This window comes from Poecilia formosa, unplaced genomic scaffold (assembly GCF_000485575.1).
Source record: "Poecilia formosa unplaced genomic scaffold, Poecilia_formosa-5.1.2 Scaffold5, whole genome shotgun sequence".
Classification (NCBI taxonomy): domain Eukaryota; kingdom Metazoa; phylum Chordata; class Actinopteri; order Cyprinodontiformes; family Poeciliidae; genus Poecilia; species Poecilia formosa.
Window position 1 is genome coordinate 3,291,322 of NW_006799944.1, and position 18,991 is coordinate 3,310,312.

At 39.6% G+C, this 18,991-nt stretch overlaps 3 protein-coding genes across 7 annotated transcripts in view; all 3 read left to right on the forward strand.

Moving 5' to 3' along the window:
• Window positions 1-657: 657 nt before the first annotated feature.
• Window positions 658-6,349, forward strand: ubl4a (ubiquitin like 4A). Its single transcript, XM_007563436.2, has 4 exons — window positions 658-868; window positions 4,282-4,387; window positions 4,479-4,699; window positions 5,700-6,349. Exons 1-4 carry the CDS (start codon window positions 821-823, stop codon window positions 5,805-5,807), a joined length of 483 nt encoding a protein of 160 aa, XP_007563498.1. The 5' UTR covers window positions 658-820; the 3' UTR covers window positions 5,808-6,349.
• Window positions 6,350-6,600: 251 nt separating this feature from the next.
• On the forward strand, window positions 6,601-17,194 carry LOC103145830 (dynamin-1-like protein). 3 transcript variants are annotated; one of them, XM_016677395.1, is made up of 18 exons: window positions 6,601-6,769; window positions 7,220-7,345; window positions 7,841-7,982; window positions 8,238-8,276; window positions 8,471-8,517; window positions 8,613-8,684; window positions 8,772-8,858; window positions 8,993-9,155; window positions 9,578-9,698; window positions 10,248-10,586; window positions 13,164-13,284; window positions 13,373-13,528; window positions 13,612-13,701; window positions 14,205-14,303; window positions 14,511-14,627; window positions 14,718-14,827; window positions 14,976-15,135; window positions 15,257-17,194. In XM_016677395.1, the coding sequence occupies exons 2-18, from the start codon at window positions 7,244-7,246 to the stop codon at window positions 15,311-15,313; spliced, it is 2,022 nt and encodes a 673-aa protein (XP_016532881.1). In that variant the 5' UTR covers window positions 6,601-6,769; window positions 7,220-7,243; the 3' UTR covers window positions 15,314-17,194. The 3 variants fall into 3 exon arrangements, with proteins under 3 accessions (XP_016532881.1, XP_007563511.1, XP_007563518.1); XM_007563449.2 differs by having other exon boundaries at window positions 6,601-6,768; window positions 7,223-7,345; XM_007563456.2 differs by lacking the exon at window positions 8,238-8,276 and having other exon boundaries at window positions 6,601-6,768; window positions 7,223-7,345.
• An 85-nt stretch (window positions 17,195-17,279) lies between these two features.
• The window catches only part of disp3 (dispatched RND transporter family member 3), a 22,224-nt gene continuing 20,512 nt past the window's right edge, over window positions 17,280-18,991 (forward strand). For 2 of the 3 annotated variants that reach the window (XM_016677315.1, XM_007563469.2), the window contains exons 1-2: window positions 17,280-18,070; window positions 18,322-18,430. The gene's annotated coding sequence lies outside the window, so the exon portion shown is untranslated. The other variant, XM_016677312.1, reaches the window with a different exon arrangement.

Genomic DNA, 18,991 nt, shown 5'->3' on the forward strand with positions numbered 1-18,991 from the left:
CCTTCACACACCTGATAAAGCCCCATCTAGAAGAAAACCTTTTTGTTGTAGTGTTTTATTCTATGAGAAACTCCATAGATAGATAGAGAGATAGATAGATAGATAGATAGATAGATAGATAGATAGATAGATAGATAGATAGATAGATAGATAGATAGATAGATAGATTTTTTTCTGTAAAAAGCAGTCTAATTTATACTACAGCATAAATTGTAAAAACTGCGCCCACTGCTCAGAGCTCTTTAAAAATTTCATGGATCAGGTAATGTTAACTCCTAGCAGACTGGTATCCTACTGTAAGACTTACATTTAACTTATGCTTAAATGTTGTGGAGGTTGAGACTATTCAACAGAGACCCATATCACATGTTGATCAATATTGCATTTGTAATTGAAAATGACAAATTTTCAATTGTAGAGAATTGTAGAGAATTGTACAAAATCACTTGTATGGATGTAAAGCATTTGCCACTTTCTCAAAGGAATGAGAAACTGCTTTTTATGTGCACAAGTGACCCAGTGATTTGAAGATGAACAAGTAGTTGTATTAATTTCAACTCTGCTCTGAGAAGTGCACCAAAGCGACCGAGAAAAACGTCAATAAACGTGTGTGGTGACATCTATTCAGAGAATGACTAAGTTTAACCAGAAGGCGGCGCTAGTGTCCGCCGAGAGCTGCTGCTGCTGGAGAAGAAGATGGGTTATAGTTAAAGGGAGCAGCAGTTTTGTTACGAACTATCAAAAACCTTACTAAGAGCGTTTTAATATTTAAACTTTCAACATATTTCTGCTGTGTTTCGTTTGTTCGAGGTGTTAGAAAATGATCCTCACCGTGAAACCGCTTCAAGGAAAGGAGTGCAGTGTTCAGGTAACTTACACGCAGCTAATGCACACAATTGGCTAACCAGGTGAGCTAACTGCGGTGGTTCACTAACAGGCTGATGCTAATCCTACTGAAGTAAACCACAGATACGTTTTCAGTTAAATTTGCCTAAAATGCACTGCTTAGTGCAACTCGGTTGGTGGGTAAATAAAAAGTATCTTATGGTTAGCATGATGGCTAAACCGTTAGCGGTTTGTTGTAACATACTTTCTAGAAGCCTTTCTCTACAGGCCAATAGAGGAGATAAGAGGGTACACTGCACTCTTGAATACTTTTTTTTAATTAAAGGACAGTTTCTGAGTCTGTAGCTGTAAATAGTTTAGTTTTCTTGCCACAATATAACTAACACCTAACAGCAAGACACCAGCATCTTGAAAAATTTGAGACCGATTACTCAAGAATGCGCATAGATGTTGTCTTGTTCCTCTCATATTTTAGGCGGATAATGCTGGAAATTAATGCACAACCAAGAAATAGACTAAATAACGAAATACTACTGCTGTTTTCATCACCAGGGCTAAGATTTTTGGAGAAGTCTTGGGTATGTCACCAAAAAAATAATACTCAGATATGGACAATTAATATCTCAATAAGATAATTTGTTTAGGTTGAAATTAGGACAGCTACAACTTGTGGGGAATGTTGGTGTTCTTTAATTTACATTAAACCTTTGAAAGAAACATTAAAACAGCCTAATTAAAAAATGTGAGTGGACAGTTGTAGTTCAAAAATCCATCTTGAAGTGTTCTGCCATTTTAATGTTTAGAATGAGTATCCCTTTATTCAGTCCAAAGCTCAGGGTGGATATATTTTCACATCTAAAAAGAGCAACAGAGAATATGCTTCCTCAAAAGTAAAAAAGCATGAAAATGAACTATAAATTATGTCAATGTTGGAACATAATTTTAACCTTTCATAGGCTAATAAGGCATGTACTCATTTGAACTTTTATTTATTTGACACTTTAAAATATTAACTGTGCTGTGACGTAAAAATTGTAACCTATCTTCTGGTAAATCAAACACAATTTTGTTGGACTAAAAACTTTAGAAATAAGTTCCAACCATGTGGCTGATAGGAAGGTTGAACATTTAAAATAGATGTCAAAGAATATTCTTTGTACATTTCTTTTACACTATCACCAGGAATTTTCAAAACTGCAACCAGCAACAGTGAAAGAAAAGCAGTTTGTCTTTAGCAGTACAGCATAGACAATGGCATTATCACCAATCAAGAGATTGGGGCACAAATTAGAGTTGATGGTAATATTTTTAGCGTCTTCCAATCGTATGATATGGATGGGGGTGTTTTTGTTTTTGTTCTACCTTGAATAAATGTCTCTGTAGCGTCGCAAATGTGCAACTACATTTAATAAACCAGGAATTAGTTGGTAGTTTTAGCACCCAAAAAGAGATGGCAGAACTTTGAACTGCACTAATTGTGAAAAGAGCAGAGATGCACGAATCAATCGGTCAACCAGTGGTTAGAATCGCCCAATTTTCTTTTGATTTGCTCCGTTCAGAGAATGATTTTACTAAGATAAAAAAAAAAAACAACTCAATTTCCAGTCTTTATGCATCAAGCGAGATACTTTAAACTTTTATTTTAGTTTAAGTAAATCTGCTAACAGTTACTTCCATGGACTTTAATTGGGCATAATTTTGTAATTTCTTCATTTTCTGTTTTACTCAAAGCTATTACCTCTGTTGGAATTGGCAAACATTTTCCTATTTTTCTTTTTGAACATCGGATTTGGCAGGTCATATGTCGAACAACACCGTGACTCCGTGTTGACCCTAGACGACCCGAGTGGAAAGCTCAAGCAAAGATGATTTTTGAGCAACAGAAGCTCTTTGGTCCAGAATATCTTCTGATTCTTATTAAACATTTGACAACTGATTAATGTTTGCACATCAGGCTTTCTAATTACTAACTTGAGAAGGCTGCCATATGCCGTCTCTTTCGAAGGAATTTATTTGCCGTATTGTTTGCTCCAAGCTGCCATTGTGACTGCAGCCAGAATCAGTTCCAGATGTCACATTTGTCTTGTGTTCACAGCAGCAGTTATTTCTGAAAAATGTGCAAAGGCTGTAAATCAGCCTTGTGAACATTTTTGTGTAATGTCATAATTATACCAGTTATTTATTTATTATGTTTTTAACAAAACAAGTCAGAATCACAAGCACTGTCAAAAGCAGATAACGGTCACTTATATTTTCACAAACCAACACTGCTGAAATTACGTGCTGCTAGTTTAATCATAAAAAAGGGGAAAATATGAATTTTGTTAAAGAAGTTTATTACTAGTTAATGTCTCCCATTAATGTTTTTGTTAGATGTCCAGTTTGCACAAAGATTTTGGCTATAAGCTACAAGATGTTGTGACTAAAGGTTATTGTTTAATAACAAATTTTACTTTTTTTTTTTAAAGAAAAATATCCAGATTTTCTACATCAGAGCCATAAATTCAGACTTTTTTATTTGCATACAGCCAAATGGTTTGCATGACCGAATCCAGCAAATTACTGTATTTGACATCCTCTTAATTTGTAGCATTTCGTAGTTGTCTTACTGCTGAGTTGCTTGATGTTTTCCTTCATCCCCGTCGTCTTCTATGCTTTCAGCCTTCGCCTCCAAGTAGTGGCTCCTCTACAAAAACCCGGTGTTAAAAATCGGTGGCAGTGAAAGCATTCCCGTCTCCTCACATTTGCAAAATTGCTCTTGAACACACTGCAGAAAAGACGGCCAGCTGTAAAATTGCCTGCAGATGAGATCATAACTTTCCAGTGATGCGTTTCTCAGCGAGATGGGAAAAGCCAGTTTCTGATGCATCGCATCATTTGGATGTTTGCTGCGTTTGTGCGGCTCATTCCGCATGTTTTGGAGTAATGCAGCTGGAGACGCATGATGTTTTGGTGGATGGTAGGCCTCGGTCTTTTCTCCATGAAATTTAATTTGAAGATGTAAAAAAGATCCAGAGAGGTAAAACAGTAGTAAGAATTCATTTGAATAAGATTCCAAAAATGAACATTAAAAATTAAACATTGCATGTGTTATCCTTTATTTTGTGATAGCAACTCACCATTGTCAAAACAGAAGTGTGGTATTAATCATATTTGAACTTTTTTTTTTTTTTTTTTGAATCAGATGATAATCTTACTGTTATTATGCTGCATGTCCAGATAAATGAAATGCCTGTGTATCCTTACCCAAGCACAATTTTTCACTCACTTGTGAATCAGATAAATTTCAGCTATTTGGCTGTCACTCAATTGTTTGCCGTGAGATCATTATCTGGGTAACCGTCTGCAATGTGGAGGAGGACAAATAAGATGCGATGGATCCGAAAGGGAATTGCGCGAAGCTGCGACCGAATCATTGTGCTGTTGATCCTGTAGGTCACCGAAGATGAGAAAGTCTCCACGGTGAAGGAGCTTGTGTCGGAACGACTGAACATCCCTGCAAACCAGCAGCGGTTACTCTACAAAGGGAAAGCGCTTGCAGGTAGACTTACCGACAAGCATCTCACAACTGATATACATCCAACCGTCCTTTTGTTTGAAGTTGTGGTAATGGATTGTCACGTTTCTCTCAGACGAGCACAGACTGAGCGATTACTCCATTGGGCCCGAGGCTAAATTGAATCTTGTTATCCGTCCCGTGGGGGAGAGGGCTGCAGCTCCGGGGATGGCAGGCGGCGGCGGCAGCAGCAGCAGCAGCAGCCCGCAGGGAGGAGTGTGGCCGATTGTATCCACTATACTAGCCAGACACTTCAGTCCAGCAGATGCAGCTAAAGTTCACGAACAGCTTATGAAGGTACTAATATGCATCATGTAAAAAAATCCACTTTCTAAAGCTGTGTCCCTTCAGCTCCTCGGCAAGTAGCAGAAAATAATCTAGAATTTTAATTGCTCGTGGCCATGACTTTGGCTTCACTTGCAGGATGCAAATGGAATATAAAGAAGATAAATGCTTTTCAAAACTTTAACGTATGATTCCATCTTACCTGGTAGTGCAAGATTAATTTAGATTTAGAGAAAAGTTATCATTAAAAGTTGATTTAAGGTGTTTTTTTTCCCCTTGTTTTAGCAGTATGCAGTGTAGATTGAAAATGGTTCCAAATGAGGAAAATGTTTATTTTAAATTATGTACTTTTATCAACATAATTTAAAGAAAAAAAAACATTTTAATATTCCATTTCAAAAATATTTGCCTTTTTTTTCCACACTTTAATCAACTACATTCTGGCTCAAAATTATTTGTACTTTGGTCAGATTTAGGTTTAAAATTATTTTTATTCAACCAAGAAGAATGTTTCTGTTTCACAGATGACATCCAGAAAGACAACAAAACGATGCTAAGTCATATATTTTAATATAAAATCTTGAAGAACCATATCCATAGTCTCCAGTCTCTGGTTCGATTCCCAGCCAGAGGCCATTTCCAGCATGTCTTCCCCTTCTCTCTATGCCCTTCTTCCTGTCCAACTGCTGATGAATAAAGAGCCAGAAAATGTTTTATAAATTAATAAAATAATGGCATGTTGAATATTTAGACCTTTCTTAGTAATCAATGACAATTCTTTAGGATTGCTGACAATTTTAAATGTTTCTACTTAATTTTTACCATTTTTCTTTTGTGATGATCTCCAAGCCTATTAGGTTGGAAAGTCTCCATCCCATCACTCTAATCTGAAGATGTTTTTTTTTATTTATTTATTTTTTTTAATGACATTTCCAATATCTTCAGGTACTGTATGTTATAATGTTGTCTTCTGTTTCTCACTGTCACCTTGTCCCTCTTCTATTCCCTTAAGGATTATGAACGTTCTCTTCGACAGCTCAGCCTCGATGACATTGAGCGCTTGGCGGGGAGACTTCTTCACCCTGAAAGCGAGGGCATGGACACCTCTTACATGGACTAATCATTCATAACTTAATTCTTCTGATGTTTTTCTTTTGAGTTATTCTCAGTGCTTGAAGATACAGTGTTTAGACGGAGAGAAAGGAAAGAATCAGTTGAATCGTGTGCCTGATCTCCAGCTGAATGATCACATGGACAGCTGAATATCTCGGCTTTTTTTCTTTTTTTTTTTTTTTTTCTTTTTTTTTGCCGCCCAGATAAAAAGGACTTGAATAAGAAGATGTGGTTCTTTTTTTCTCTGGCCTTCATCATTGATGGGTGTTAATGACTCACAGCCTGATCACACAAGATCTGAATACAATGGAATAATTTATGCTGTTATTTTCACATGATCTCTGGCTGCTACATTTCCTAGGGTGTACTAACTTCTACTGGAGGGTATTTATTATTGTCTTGAGTGATAACTTTTATCTTTTTCCAAGAATTGTGGACAACATGTCTTATCCCATAATAAGACATGTTGTAATGCCATTGTATGATTTGTAAATATATTTGTTTATATGTTTGCAAACATTAAAAGTGAAAAAATTTCTTTCACCTTAATTTATGGGCTGGTCTTTGTTTATTTTTATTATTATTTTAAGTCTCCTAGAAGAGGTCATAATAGGGGACAACTATACGGAATTATTTTTTATTTCCCAAAAACATATATATAAATGTCAGATTTTTTTATATTAAAATTTTTTTTTACAGGATTTCAAAAGATGGCACCTAGCAGTTGACTTTTCTTCCAACCAATCCCACGTCAGGAAAACTCGTGATTTCAATTTTCTGACCAATCAGACTTATGAATAGTAATATGGCACCGCCTCTGCCGTTGAGGGACAGTTTGTTCATTTCACTGCTAATTGTGGATATCAGTCCGAAGAAAAATTTTTCTTTTTTTGACACTCGGCTCTTTACAATAAGCATGAGAACCCGACAGGTTGGATAAGGGAGGATATTTACTAAACTACAGGAAGGTAAGCATTAACAACGGTTGTTTTGAGGGCTAAACTAGCATTAGCAAATCACTCATCATACACTTCCTGCCTTTAGCCAGCTGGGGTTAGCGTAATACCGACTCCTTTGGCCAGTGTTGCAACAATTTGTTGCAGTGTAATAATACTACATTCTGCTACCTACAACATGTAATCCGATTTTATATTTATAAATCAAGGTTTAGGTTGTGTGTAACGGGAGAGGATTGCTGTCGGTTTGGGATTGGGGCGTTTCTCCCCTCTCATCAGGACCACTTCTTCCTGGAGCGAAGCAACCCGTTGCGTTCACTTAATGGAAAATGTATTTTGCCATTTGGTACTAATGGCAAAATACAGCTTTTACTGTAGACACAGATTATAAAAGTCACTGACATTTGCACTTATCATACAGGTGAACTTTCTATTGTTTCTAACATGGTTTTCTCAAATTATTAAGAGTTCCCAGTCCTTTGGAAGGATGGAGACTCTGATTCCCACTATCAACCGGCTGCAGGAGGTCTTCCTGACCGTGGGGGCAGAAATCATACAGCTTCCTCAAATAGTTGTGGTTGGAACTCAGGTTAGTCAATAAAATAGGTAATCAGAAACTAAAGTGTCCCTTTCAGTTTATTCTACAGGGCAGGTAGCTGGAGAAAGAAACAACCTTGGACTGTAAAGTGCATTTGAGAGGTTTTGATACACCTTGAGTTTCTCACAGGTCTGTGTGCATTATTGGAATTTAAGGTGATAGATCGATTGATTGAACATGGTTCTGTAGCTCGTTCATAGCTATTGATCTCGATTTATATGCTAACTATGGTACAGACCTGTCCAGAACCTTATTCCTGGCCTTTCTGGTATACTCCTTTGTCTTTCCGATGCTGTTTGTTCTCTAATGTCCCGCCCCCCAAAAGGTTTGAGGCCTTTACAGAACAGTTATTCTTATCCTGAGATTAATACACAGGTAAATTGTACTTTTTAGGTTACTTCCAAAGGCAAGGAGTTACATTTGATTTCATTTAGGGGTATCAGTGTATGTGGACTTATTTACACTAATTTGTTTTCCCTACAACAGAGCAGTGGGAAAAGCTCGGTGTTGGAGAGCCTGGTCGGACGAGATTTCTTGCCTCGAGGATCAGGAATAGTCACAAGACGTCCCCTTGTCTTGCAGCTGGTTAATGTTCCTCCTCTGAAAGAAAGACTAAAATCTGAAAATGGTACCTAAGGATTAATCTTTCTTATTTTATGTCAGTAAAAGTGTTTTCAGTTTAGATGCCTGAACTGAGACTATTAGTAGCTTGAAAAGATATGGCCGACATTTCCGTGAAGTTATGGAGACGGCTTAAACTTGCTTATGTGTGCTTCTTTCTTTGACGTACTGTTTGAACTTCTGCTTATATCTTGTGCATCTTTAGTTTCACTTTTCTAACATAGAGCCTTTTTTTCCTCTTCTTCTTCACCACTTTTTTTAGGAAACGGGATTAAGCAAAATGCTCAAAACAGCTATCCAGGTCTCTGTATATTTAATCTGCATGAGCTTGTCTGTTTTCAGCTTCATTCAATTTTTCATTACGTTTTTCACTCATTTTGTGCAGTATTCAACTCAAACAGCACATTTGTGTTATTTTTTTTATTTTATTTTATATTTTTACCTACGCTTCATCTTTATTTGCATTCTGTTAAAAGAACCTCGTTTTTTGTTCAGGGATTAAAGCTGAAGAGTGGGGTACTTTCTTGCACTGCAAGAATCAGGTATGCTTTTCTTTGCAGTTAGTTTTTTTCCTTGGTTGTGTGTCACAAGTTAAGATAAATGCGTAACACATGTTTTTCTGGCCTACATTTCGCAGATCTTTACAGATTTTCAGGAAATCCGTAAGGAGATTGAATCAGAGACAAACCGAGGCACGGGTGATAATAAGGTATAAAGATTTCTTGAAATTGGATCAGAAAGTAATATTTGCTTTTTCTGTTCTGTTATTGTTTGATACACATTCCTTGTTTTCCAGGGAATCAGTCCTGATGCCATAAATCTGAAGATTTTCTCCCCCAATGTTCTTAATCTGACTCTGGTTGACTTACCAGGAATCACCAAGGTAAACTCAGCCGCCATTTGTTTTTCCTTAAAAAATAAAAAAATGCCTGTAGTGAAGTCAGAAACTCTCATCAGTTTGTATTGTGTGCTTTGAATATTTCAACATATGTCACTTCCCTATTTTGGGCACTCCAGGTTCCTGTTGGGGACCAACCTGAAGACATTGAAGCTCAAGTCCAAGAAATGATCCTGTCCTTCATCTCCAACCCAAACTCCCTTATCCTTGCAGTGTCCCCGGCTAACTCGGACTTGGCCACCTCCGATGCGCTGAAACTGGCTCGTGAGGTTGATCCAGAAGGTAAGACGTCTTGTTTTCTTTCTCACGGCTCATACTAGCCACAAGTAATCAGGACTGAGTGCATTTTAAATGATTGACTATGAAGGAAGATTTCTGTTTATTAAGATGGTGAGAGAGTACAGTTGTCAGCGTTCAGGCTTTCAGCAATTACTTTAAAAAGGAGCGTTGCTCTCACAGTGCATTTTGAAGAGTTGGTGGATCGGTAGATGTAGTGCATGTAGATGTCTTCTCAGAGGCTGTTGGATTGTTCTTGGAATCTGTGCAGTGATTGGAAATCAGGCTATCTGCATCCGTTTAAATGTTCCATTTTATTATATACATTGTAGTCGTGATATGTTCTGTACTACTCTACCTGTGAGCTGTGATATTGACTTCTGTTGGGTTTTGTTTTTGTTTGTTGTTTTTTTTTTTTTATCTGTCAGGTCGTCGGACACTGCTTGTTGTTAGCAAACTGGACCTGATGGACGCTGGGACCGATGCTCTAGAAGTCCTTCTGGGTCGAGTCATTCCCATCCGGCTTGGGATTATTGGGGTGGTAAACAGGTTTGGAATTTGATTAATTTAGGTTTGATAGTGTTGTTTTGTTTTCATTCTCTCTAAAACCAGGAAGCTAGAGCACATCACCACAGTTTTAAAGTCCTCACACTGACTCCCTGTAGCTCAGAGAATAGACTTTACAATAGCTCTGTTAGTTTATACATCACTGAATGGTTTAGTAGATGTGTGATTCCGATCACAGATTTTTCCAGACCACTCATGTAGATTTTTGGTTATGGAGAAGCAGCATACAGTTTCTGTGCTTCATTAATCTGGAACAAATTTCCAGAAAACTCCTGAAACACTGAGGTCCTTTAAATCAAGACCTGCTCAGAGTTTGTCTGATTCCTAATAACTTCAATATTGATGATTGAATTTGATGGATATTTGCTTGCTGATTTTTATGACAGCATTTGACAAAATGTAATGTTAATTATTTGTTTCATAGTTGGTTACTGTGCTACGTTTTATGCACTTTTGAACTCCGTTGTTCCTGAAATGTGCTACACAAATAAACTTGACTTGATCAGTGATTTCCCTCCTTAATCTTTCTAGGAGCCAGCATGACATCAACACCCAGAAGACCCTGCAGGACTCGTTGAAAGACGAACAGGCTTTCCTGCAGCGCCACTACCCCTCGCTCGCCTCGCGGGCCGGCTCACGCTATCTGGCCAAAACTCTGAGCAGGCTGCTCATGCACCACATCCGGGACTGCCTGCCAGACCTCAAAACCAGGGTGACGGTGCTGAGTTCTCAGTACCAAGCACAGCTCAACAGCTACGGTCAGCCGGTGGAGGATCACAGCGCCACTCTGCTGCAAATTGTCACCAAGTTTGCCAGTGATTATTGCAACACCATCGAGGGAACAGCCAGGCACATCCAAACGTCCGAGCTGTGAGTGCTTCCTCTCTCTTTCAGCTTCTTACACTGAAGGAAATGTTTCGATCAGAATCAAAACACGTGTATGGTTTTTACAGAATCGACTTTTTTTCTCAAGCTATTCTTGCAGTTAAAAAAAACAACAACAAAAAAGTATGCTTTGAAGGTTTACTTTTTAAAAATCATTTATATTAAACACGTTTTAACCCTTCTTTTTATAATGTGCTTATTTTTATCTAAATGTCACAGTTTAAAAAAAAAAAGAAAATGTGCATATGGGGGGTAGTAACTTCAAGCTAGAATGTAATATTCTACATTCATGGTTTCCTGTTGAAAATTTAAACAAAATTTAATGCAGTTCAGTTAATGGGGCTAATTTTAATATGGTCAAATCAGTTAAAATAACATCAGACAGTAATAATGAGTCAGTATTTAATCCTATAGTAAAGTGACAGCAGCATTTTATTAACTCCCTGCCAGAATTTCTCACAGACTCTTGTTTGGTCTAGTGGCTCATCTTGACATAAGCTCCCAGCTTTGATGGTTTAATTTTTTTTATTAAATATTCAAAGATACTAATTTGTGTCAAAACTAACTCGTTCCCATTTGCACAAATCTTTCCAACAGCAGCGCTGAAGTAGCTGAGGCACTCTGCCCCTCCCCTCCCAGAGCAAATCAGCGAACTGCACCTGGGAGTTATAAACTCTGCTAACATGGCGAGTTTATCCATTATCCTCTAGTGATCCTCTTTAGGCGACGTGGCAAACACAAAAGCTTTGTTCGGAGCATCTTTCCCTCTGAGTCAGATGGGAAGGGGAATACCAGAGGATGCTGCGTGCTAGCTGCGCTAACGCTACAACACTCGTGTTTGAGAGATCCAAGTTTTCTTGATATCGTTCCCCTGACTTATGCAAACACGCAGGTGGGATGGGAAGGCAAAGGGCGACGGCAGTATTTTCTGATGTCGATGGAGGCAATGATGGATTAGCCACATCTAAAATCCACGACCGACGTGGAGGATGAGACAGCTGAGGTGTAACAGAAAACATTTGAGGAGAAGGCAGAGCTCGTTCATGAGCCTGACCCACTGAAGAGTAGATTCAGTTCACCTCCATCATTCTAATTCTCCTCCTGCTTGAAACCTGCTTTTCTTCCTGAACCCCAATCACATCTCTTGCATTGTTTGCTGAAGCTTGCTCATGGGCATTTACCCGAATCCCTCCTTGCTTGTCTAATCTGAACTTTTGGTTGTTGTTGTTCACTTCTCAGTAATTTCCTGTCTCTCTTCCTGAAACCTCATTTTATCTTAAGCAGTTCCTTCACTGGTGATCCAGGGTTTGTTATTGTCGAGGCGCCTCACTGATCCGGTGGGGATAGTTTTTCCTACACAGACGTTTGACTTTAATAAACAAGCCATCTGTGTCAGTGGTGCATTTAAAACGTCAAGGAAAAGACTGGATTTGAGCTTTGAAAACTTCAACAGGGAGAAAACTAGTATGCTTCAAAATAACTGTCTGTTTCTTCACATTCAGACGAGCTGAATAACTAAATTAATAAAATAGTTGTAAAAATTATTCATGAGCTCTTGATGGAGGTTGAACATAACTATACAGACAAGGTGATTGCTGCACAATACAAGGGCTGAAAAAAAAAGATAGGTTTAATTGTGAATAGGCATTTATTGAAATAACGGTTAACTGATAAAGTAATTGATTAATTATTAACTGGAGTTTACACATTCAAAAAATGTAATTTGCTTAAAATAAACACATTCAGATCAGTACAGACTGTACGAAATATTTATGTATTGAATTTAAGATAAAAACACCTTTGTCTGAAAATATGTTTTACCCAAAACTCCTCAAGAGGCAGCTTTGGCTTCACCTGGTTCTAGTTTGCTAAAGGAAAACTATATTATTGCATTTCAGGCAATACAGTGTTTATTTCGTGAATTAAATACATTTTTTTAACTTAAAAAATGAATTTAATTACATGTTTATCTGCCACTTTTCATGTATTTCTAGTGTTGCATTAAAAAGTCCAAGATATTTAATGAAATGAACGCAGAATTTTCAGAATAATCAATTACTAAAAAAAAAAATCATTAATTGCAAAGCTACACGATTCACATTTCCTGAATGTGAATCTTAATATAGGAGGCCTTTTTTTTTTTTGCTTTTTTTTTTTAATTTATTTTATTTTTAAAGGAGAATGGTGTCAAGTACTGCAAGTATTAGAGCAGTACGAGATTAAATAAACGAGTAATGTATCAACATGAGAACTTATTTTAACCACTCGTTGATCAAATGTTTGACATGCATTAAAAGGAGAGGTTTTTAGCTGTTTCTGCAGAAGTGGGCAGGCCGGTCCCTGGGTTGTGATCCAACGCCTTCAGAGTGTGAATTGAAGTGTTTTAAGCTTCTTCTTTTGGGACTGTCCAGCTCTTCAGCTCTCTCACCAGCAGGCGATTAATGCACTTGAACGTGTCGAGAGCAAATATTGACCTTAATGTTTTTTGGCGTGACCGCATTTCATTTGGGCTCAGTTACCACAGCTAACTCGCGCTCACAGCCTCACCCGTCTCCCCTGCAGCTGCGGCGGAGCTCGGATCTGTTACATATTCCACGAGACTTTCGGCCGCACGCTGCAGTCCATCGACCCGCTGGGAGGACTGACCGATCTGGACATCCTCACCGCCATCCGCAACGCTACGGTGAGCCGCTGATGTCGTCTGTGGCTGTGTATTCCTTTCGTTTCGTGGTGGAGAGCAGGTAAATAATTGTACTGCTTTCTCCCTGCAGGGTCCGAGACCTGCGCTTTTTGTGCCCGAGGTGTCCTTCGAGTTGCTGGTGAAGAGGCAAATTAAGCGTCTGGAGGAGCCCAGCCTGCGCTGCGTCGAGCTGGTTCATGAAGAGCTGCAGAGGATCATCCAGCACTGCTCCTCCTTTAGCACTCAGGTTAGTCAAGAGAATGTTATCCACTTTCACTGTCATGCATCAGTGGTTTATTTAATTAGAGTGTGCCTCTGTGTGTATTAAAGGAGCTTCTACGATTTCCCAAACTGCATGATTCCATTGTGGAAGTTGTGACTGGATTATTGAGGAAGCGCTTGCCAATCACGAATGAAATGGTAATCCACAGCTTCACTATAATAATTCTGGGTTAGCTGCTAGCAACAAAAAAGCTATTTTTTATTATTTATTTATTTTGGCTGAGATCAGTTTCCAGTTGTCTTTTTGACCGATTCCACATTTCTTTCTCTAAGAACAATAAAACAGGAGGAGAAATCAGTATGCTGCCAGTTTTTGACCAAAGTTGTGATTTTAAGTTGAAAATTCAGGAAGAACAATATCCTCCAAATTTATGGATCAAAACATTTGTACCATTGTAACATTTTTTCTCCTGTTTGACATTTATTTGCATAGTGTCTCATTGAGATACAAGGTCTCATTTACAAGAGAGAAATATATTACAAAAAAATATTCTGAATTCTCTGTATTTGATCTCCTGATCAGGAGGAAAATTGCCAGAATCTGATCTCAGTCTGATTGATTTGTGGACCTCTATTAATTATAGGAAACAACTAAATCTTACTGACATTCTGAGCCATTTTGTTCTGTTTTTGTGTGTCAGGTGCACAATTTAGTGGCCATAGAGCTCGCTTACATCAACACGAAGCATCCGGACTTTACAGACGCAGCGCAGGTCTCGGCATCCGTCAACAGTCAGCAGGTACAATTTGTTTGTTTGTGTCCTACAGCAAACATTCACGTCTCTCACTCATCCTGACAAATCAAACAGCAGGCGCTGCGCTCGACGAAGCCGCAGTCTGTACGCTTCACATCCAAGCGTTACAGGATGTGAGATTCGCACTCGGTGAAATTGCCTTTTTTTTTTTTTTTTTTTTGCCCATTGCCTTTGTTGCATTCCTGCTCTCAGGCTGACGCCACTGATGGAGGGAAGCGGTGGAAGAACGAGAAGGTTAGTGAGGAGAGAACTCCAGCCGTGGGGTTTGGCAGCCCGAGTAAAAGCCAAGCCATTAACCTCCTTGACACGGTGAGCGATGGGATCATTAGAAGCGCGAAACGTTTAGGATTTAATTGATCGCGCGCGGCATAAAGTTTCACGTCGCGTCCTGTCTTCCAGGCGATGCCCGCATCCCGCAAACTGACCGCGAAGGAGCAGCGGGACTGCGAGGTCATCCAGCGACTCATCAAGTGCTACTTCCTGATTGTTCGAAAAGGCATCCAAGACAGGTTCGATTTGACTGGGACACACCCAGAACGCCAGAGGCCCCTCTGAGTCGGTCGCTCCATTCCGCTGTTGTTGATTGTCACTCTCTGACTTTTGAAACTTTCTTGGCTCTGTATATGTGTGTGTGTGTGTGTGCGCGCGCGCGTGCAGTGTGCCCAAGACAGTGATGCATTTCCTGGTGAATCATGTGAAGGAGCATCTGCAGAGCGAGCTGGTGGGTCAGCTCTATAAGCAGCCGCTGCTGCAGGAGCTGCTCATCGAGTCGCAGGAAACCGCGCAGCAGCGCATCGAGGTCGCTCAGATGCTTGAGGTAAAACTGAAGGACGCTGCTTTTGAATAAATAACAAACAACAAATACTTTATTTTTTTTTGTTTTTAGGTCCAGCAATTTAACCATCTTCTTTTGCCTGTTTTGTTTATTTTTCCCTCAGGCTCTTAAGAAAGCCAATACGATCATCTCAGAGATTCGGGAGACGCATCTGTGGTAGCCAGAAGAAATTGGGTTGCTTGATCAGCTTTGAGTTTTGAGTGTGTGTGAGTTTACTGTAGACCGAGTCTGTGGAGCAGGAACACCTGAAGCACATTAAGATCAGCTTTTTTATTCCCCCCATTGGCTTTGTTGTTGAGCACACCGAGGCTGTGTTTAACTGTGAATGTTAGGTACAGAGGACCATTATTTATCCACTCAGGTCAAAAGTCGTCTTATTTAAGTTATACATGTGGAAAAACAGCCAGGAACAAAATCTGTTTTCTTTTGGATATTTTTTTTTTTTGCTTCAGGACAAAGTGTTTGTTTTAATTTAGAGGATTCTGCTATAATTGTAAAAGTATTGTAAATGATATGTGAATTAATTATGCTTCTATTTTGTTATCAAATGGTGTTAACCCTTTGCAGTTACCAGATGCTAAAAGAAGTGTTAGATCCAGAAGTCTTAACTTTTTATTTCAGCTTCAGCTTGTCCATCACACTGTTCCTCCAGATTAAAGTCCTTCTCAGTAAGCCAGAGAAAATGGTGGAGTAACCAAAACGTTTCCACGACTGTATGAAACATAGAACAATGCAGGGCTGCTGCCCCTCCTCCACCTGTAGCTGTGCACTGCCATCAGCTGGCTGAAAGCAGGATATTAAACTTTTCCTTCATTTACAAAAACAGACAAATTCGGGTGGTTGGAAATATCTCTGGTTTTGCCAAATGCAGATCCTGATGGTGTGTGAACCAAAACAGCCCCGCCCCACGTTGTTATCAATGTAGCGCTGTCTTAAAGCTGCAGTAAGCAATCCATTAGCGACAGTAAGATATGAAACGATAAAACCAACTGGACTGTGCTGCACGTTATAACTTTTGTGTAAAAACTGTGATGCCATGAACCCGTAGTCAAATTTTCTCTCCGGCCGTTTTCCCCCTTTGCTCGGGAGAGCTGGTGATAAATTCAGAAACCAACACAGCATCGATCGTAACACTGCAACACAACAGTGAAGACGCACGCTGCAGTCAATTTCCTAAAAATGATTCTGTGACTAGATGTTGCTTTTTCTGTAGCTCTGGCAAATATCACCGTTTATTACTGAGTCACATTTGCATATCAGCTCGTTTGTGTTGTAGCAGCTTTTGTGTGTTGTCATTAAGGAAAGCTGTCCCACCATTCATTTCCATGTTTGGTTTAGATATAGAGAAGGAGCATCACTTAGTGCTGATTACTGAAATGTCTGTCAAATGAAGCAAATACAGAAGTAGAACTGTTTGACTTTATATGCAAAAATAGTTACTTTGTTACATTTTCCCAGATCAATTCCTAATTTCTTATCCGCTTACTGGTGTTCTTTGAATATGCCCTTAAAGTGAATAACTCAGGATTCAGCTATTTTCCTGTATTTTTTTTTCCTTTCACTGATGTAAACATGGACCCAATGTTACCCAGATCTCCCTCCTTCTCTAAATATTTTAGAAAACATTTCATCTGTTGCTTGTTTTCAAGTTTCATGGTAGTGTGCAATCCTCCTTAAGTTTAGCTCTTTTAAAAAATGAGCAGGGTTTCTACTCGGTCTGGGAAAACATTCCTTGTAATTTTTCCATCCATTCATCCTAAATGTGATGGGTACAACTGGAAATATGAGTTTTTATGTAACCATTGGACAGTAGCGCCATAGTCCTGCCCTAAAGTCACACCTTATGAACCCCGAAGCCCCCTGTTTACCTCCGCATGTATGTGGTCAGTGTGCATGTGCAGACGTGTGAATGAACGTGCGTTTTGTACTATTTAAATGTATATTGTATCGGCTGCTGCCTCTGAGTTCATGCCTGCCAATATTTGTGATACATGTCTGTTGAAATGAAGTCCAAAAGGCTCATTAAACTTTAAACACTGGAGACTTTATGAGTAGGAGTTTGTTTTTCTACATCAGATATGTTATAACTCTCATCTCACACACGCTCGCGGTCGTATGCACCACCAAACCTGCGTTGTTTGGGGTCGCTTCAGAGCGACCGCCCCGATTCTCCTTTGCTTGATGAATTATTACCTTGTGATCAGTCCGGCTTGCACACGAACAAAGGGAGTTTGATAGATGTTGGAGAAAACCTGGAGAGCTGCTCGTTCCAGTTAGACGAGAGCAGGTGGGGTGAGGATGCCACAGTCAGAAACAGGACATTTGTTTTGCGTTTTTCAAACATGACAACTCCAATCACTGCTCTCTCTTTGAAGCTGGTTACAGGTGCTGAACGCAGCCTGAGAAGCAGATGGAAAGTTGTTTGACTTCTCTGACAGATGGAAAAATGAACCTGCGGGCTAATAAACCCTGATCAGTTGGCTATTTTAATCTGCCCCTCACCGTAGCCAGTTATTCTGATCACCCTCTCATAGCACGCCCCACCAACTGAGTCTGGACCAGACCATACCAACTCCAGCATGATGAGAGGGGGCTCTGCTGCTGCATCAAGGCAGCTCTTGTAACATGATCCTCTCTACCCAATCAAATAAGCACTCATTCCCTGAAAGTGACACTTCTGTCGAGGTAAAAACACCCCGCTCGGCTTCTTTTTTTTTTTCTTCCCTTTAAGCATCATCGTGTGTGGGGGGTTTCTGAGCTGCGCCTCCCTCCTTGTGCTTCTCCCACCATTGGGCCAGCCAGCAGAGCGTGCTGAACAAAGCCACGAGAAAGGAGAGGGAGAGAAAGAGAGAGAGAGAGTGAGGGGAGCTTCTGGGGAAGAAATGTCTCTCGCTGACTCTGTCGCCTCGACAACCGGGTAAGAAAAGGAGGGGAGGGAAGCACCAGAACAGGAGGGAAAGGACTTGGGCGCATTGAAGGAGAATAAGAGCTGGGTGTTTGAATCAGGAGATTCCAGCCGAGTGAGGAAAGAAAGTGGATTTATTTTTGTGTGTGTGGCATTTTCTCATAAGGGCTCATTGGGTGGATCTATCGCTCTTACCTGTGAGTTATTAACTGTGAAAAAACAAACAAACAGTTTAATCTTTTTTTTTTTTTTCTCCCGTTCAGATATCGGCGCATGGAGCAGATGAAGCTGCAGAGGTCAAGTTCAGCTTTATAAAAGTGGACCGGGCAGGCCTGAACGCTCCACCTGTGATTCCTGTGTGATCAGCCTCAGGTAAGTCTTCCTTCGCCGATCAAGGTATTTGCTTATTTACTTATTTAGGAAATGCAAATAAGACGACTCCTCGCCTGCTTAACGAATGTGAGCTAATTGGTTTCATAAATCACTAAAAGTTTGGGTTAATTAGTGTCACTGCGTGTTTTTATTGGCAAATTATGCAGCCGATAAAGAAAAACTAAAACAAATTTTGGGCTTACTTACTCTATTTTTAAAAAAATTATTTTATTCAGACTGTAAGGAGGGGGAAACGTATAAATGTTTCATCTCCACCATGCTTCACTCACCTATTGCATGCTGCTTCTGCTCCTCCAGCAGCGTGAGCAGCAATTCATCAACAATGAGAGAAATGAGCACCTCTGTTCACCCAAATTGGATCTTGAGAGTTTGAGTCGAAGCATAACACTCAGGCCGTGGTGGAGAATAGAAAGCACGCCGAATATAAACATCATTCTGGGCGCTCATGCATAAGAAATGTATTCATAGAGCACCGGTGGGGGAAATCAATGCCTCTTTAAATTGGGTGCTATTCCAGCTGACTTTACATCAGCCTGATAC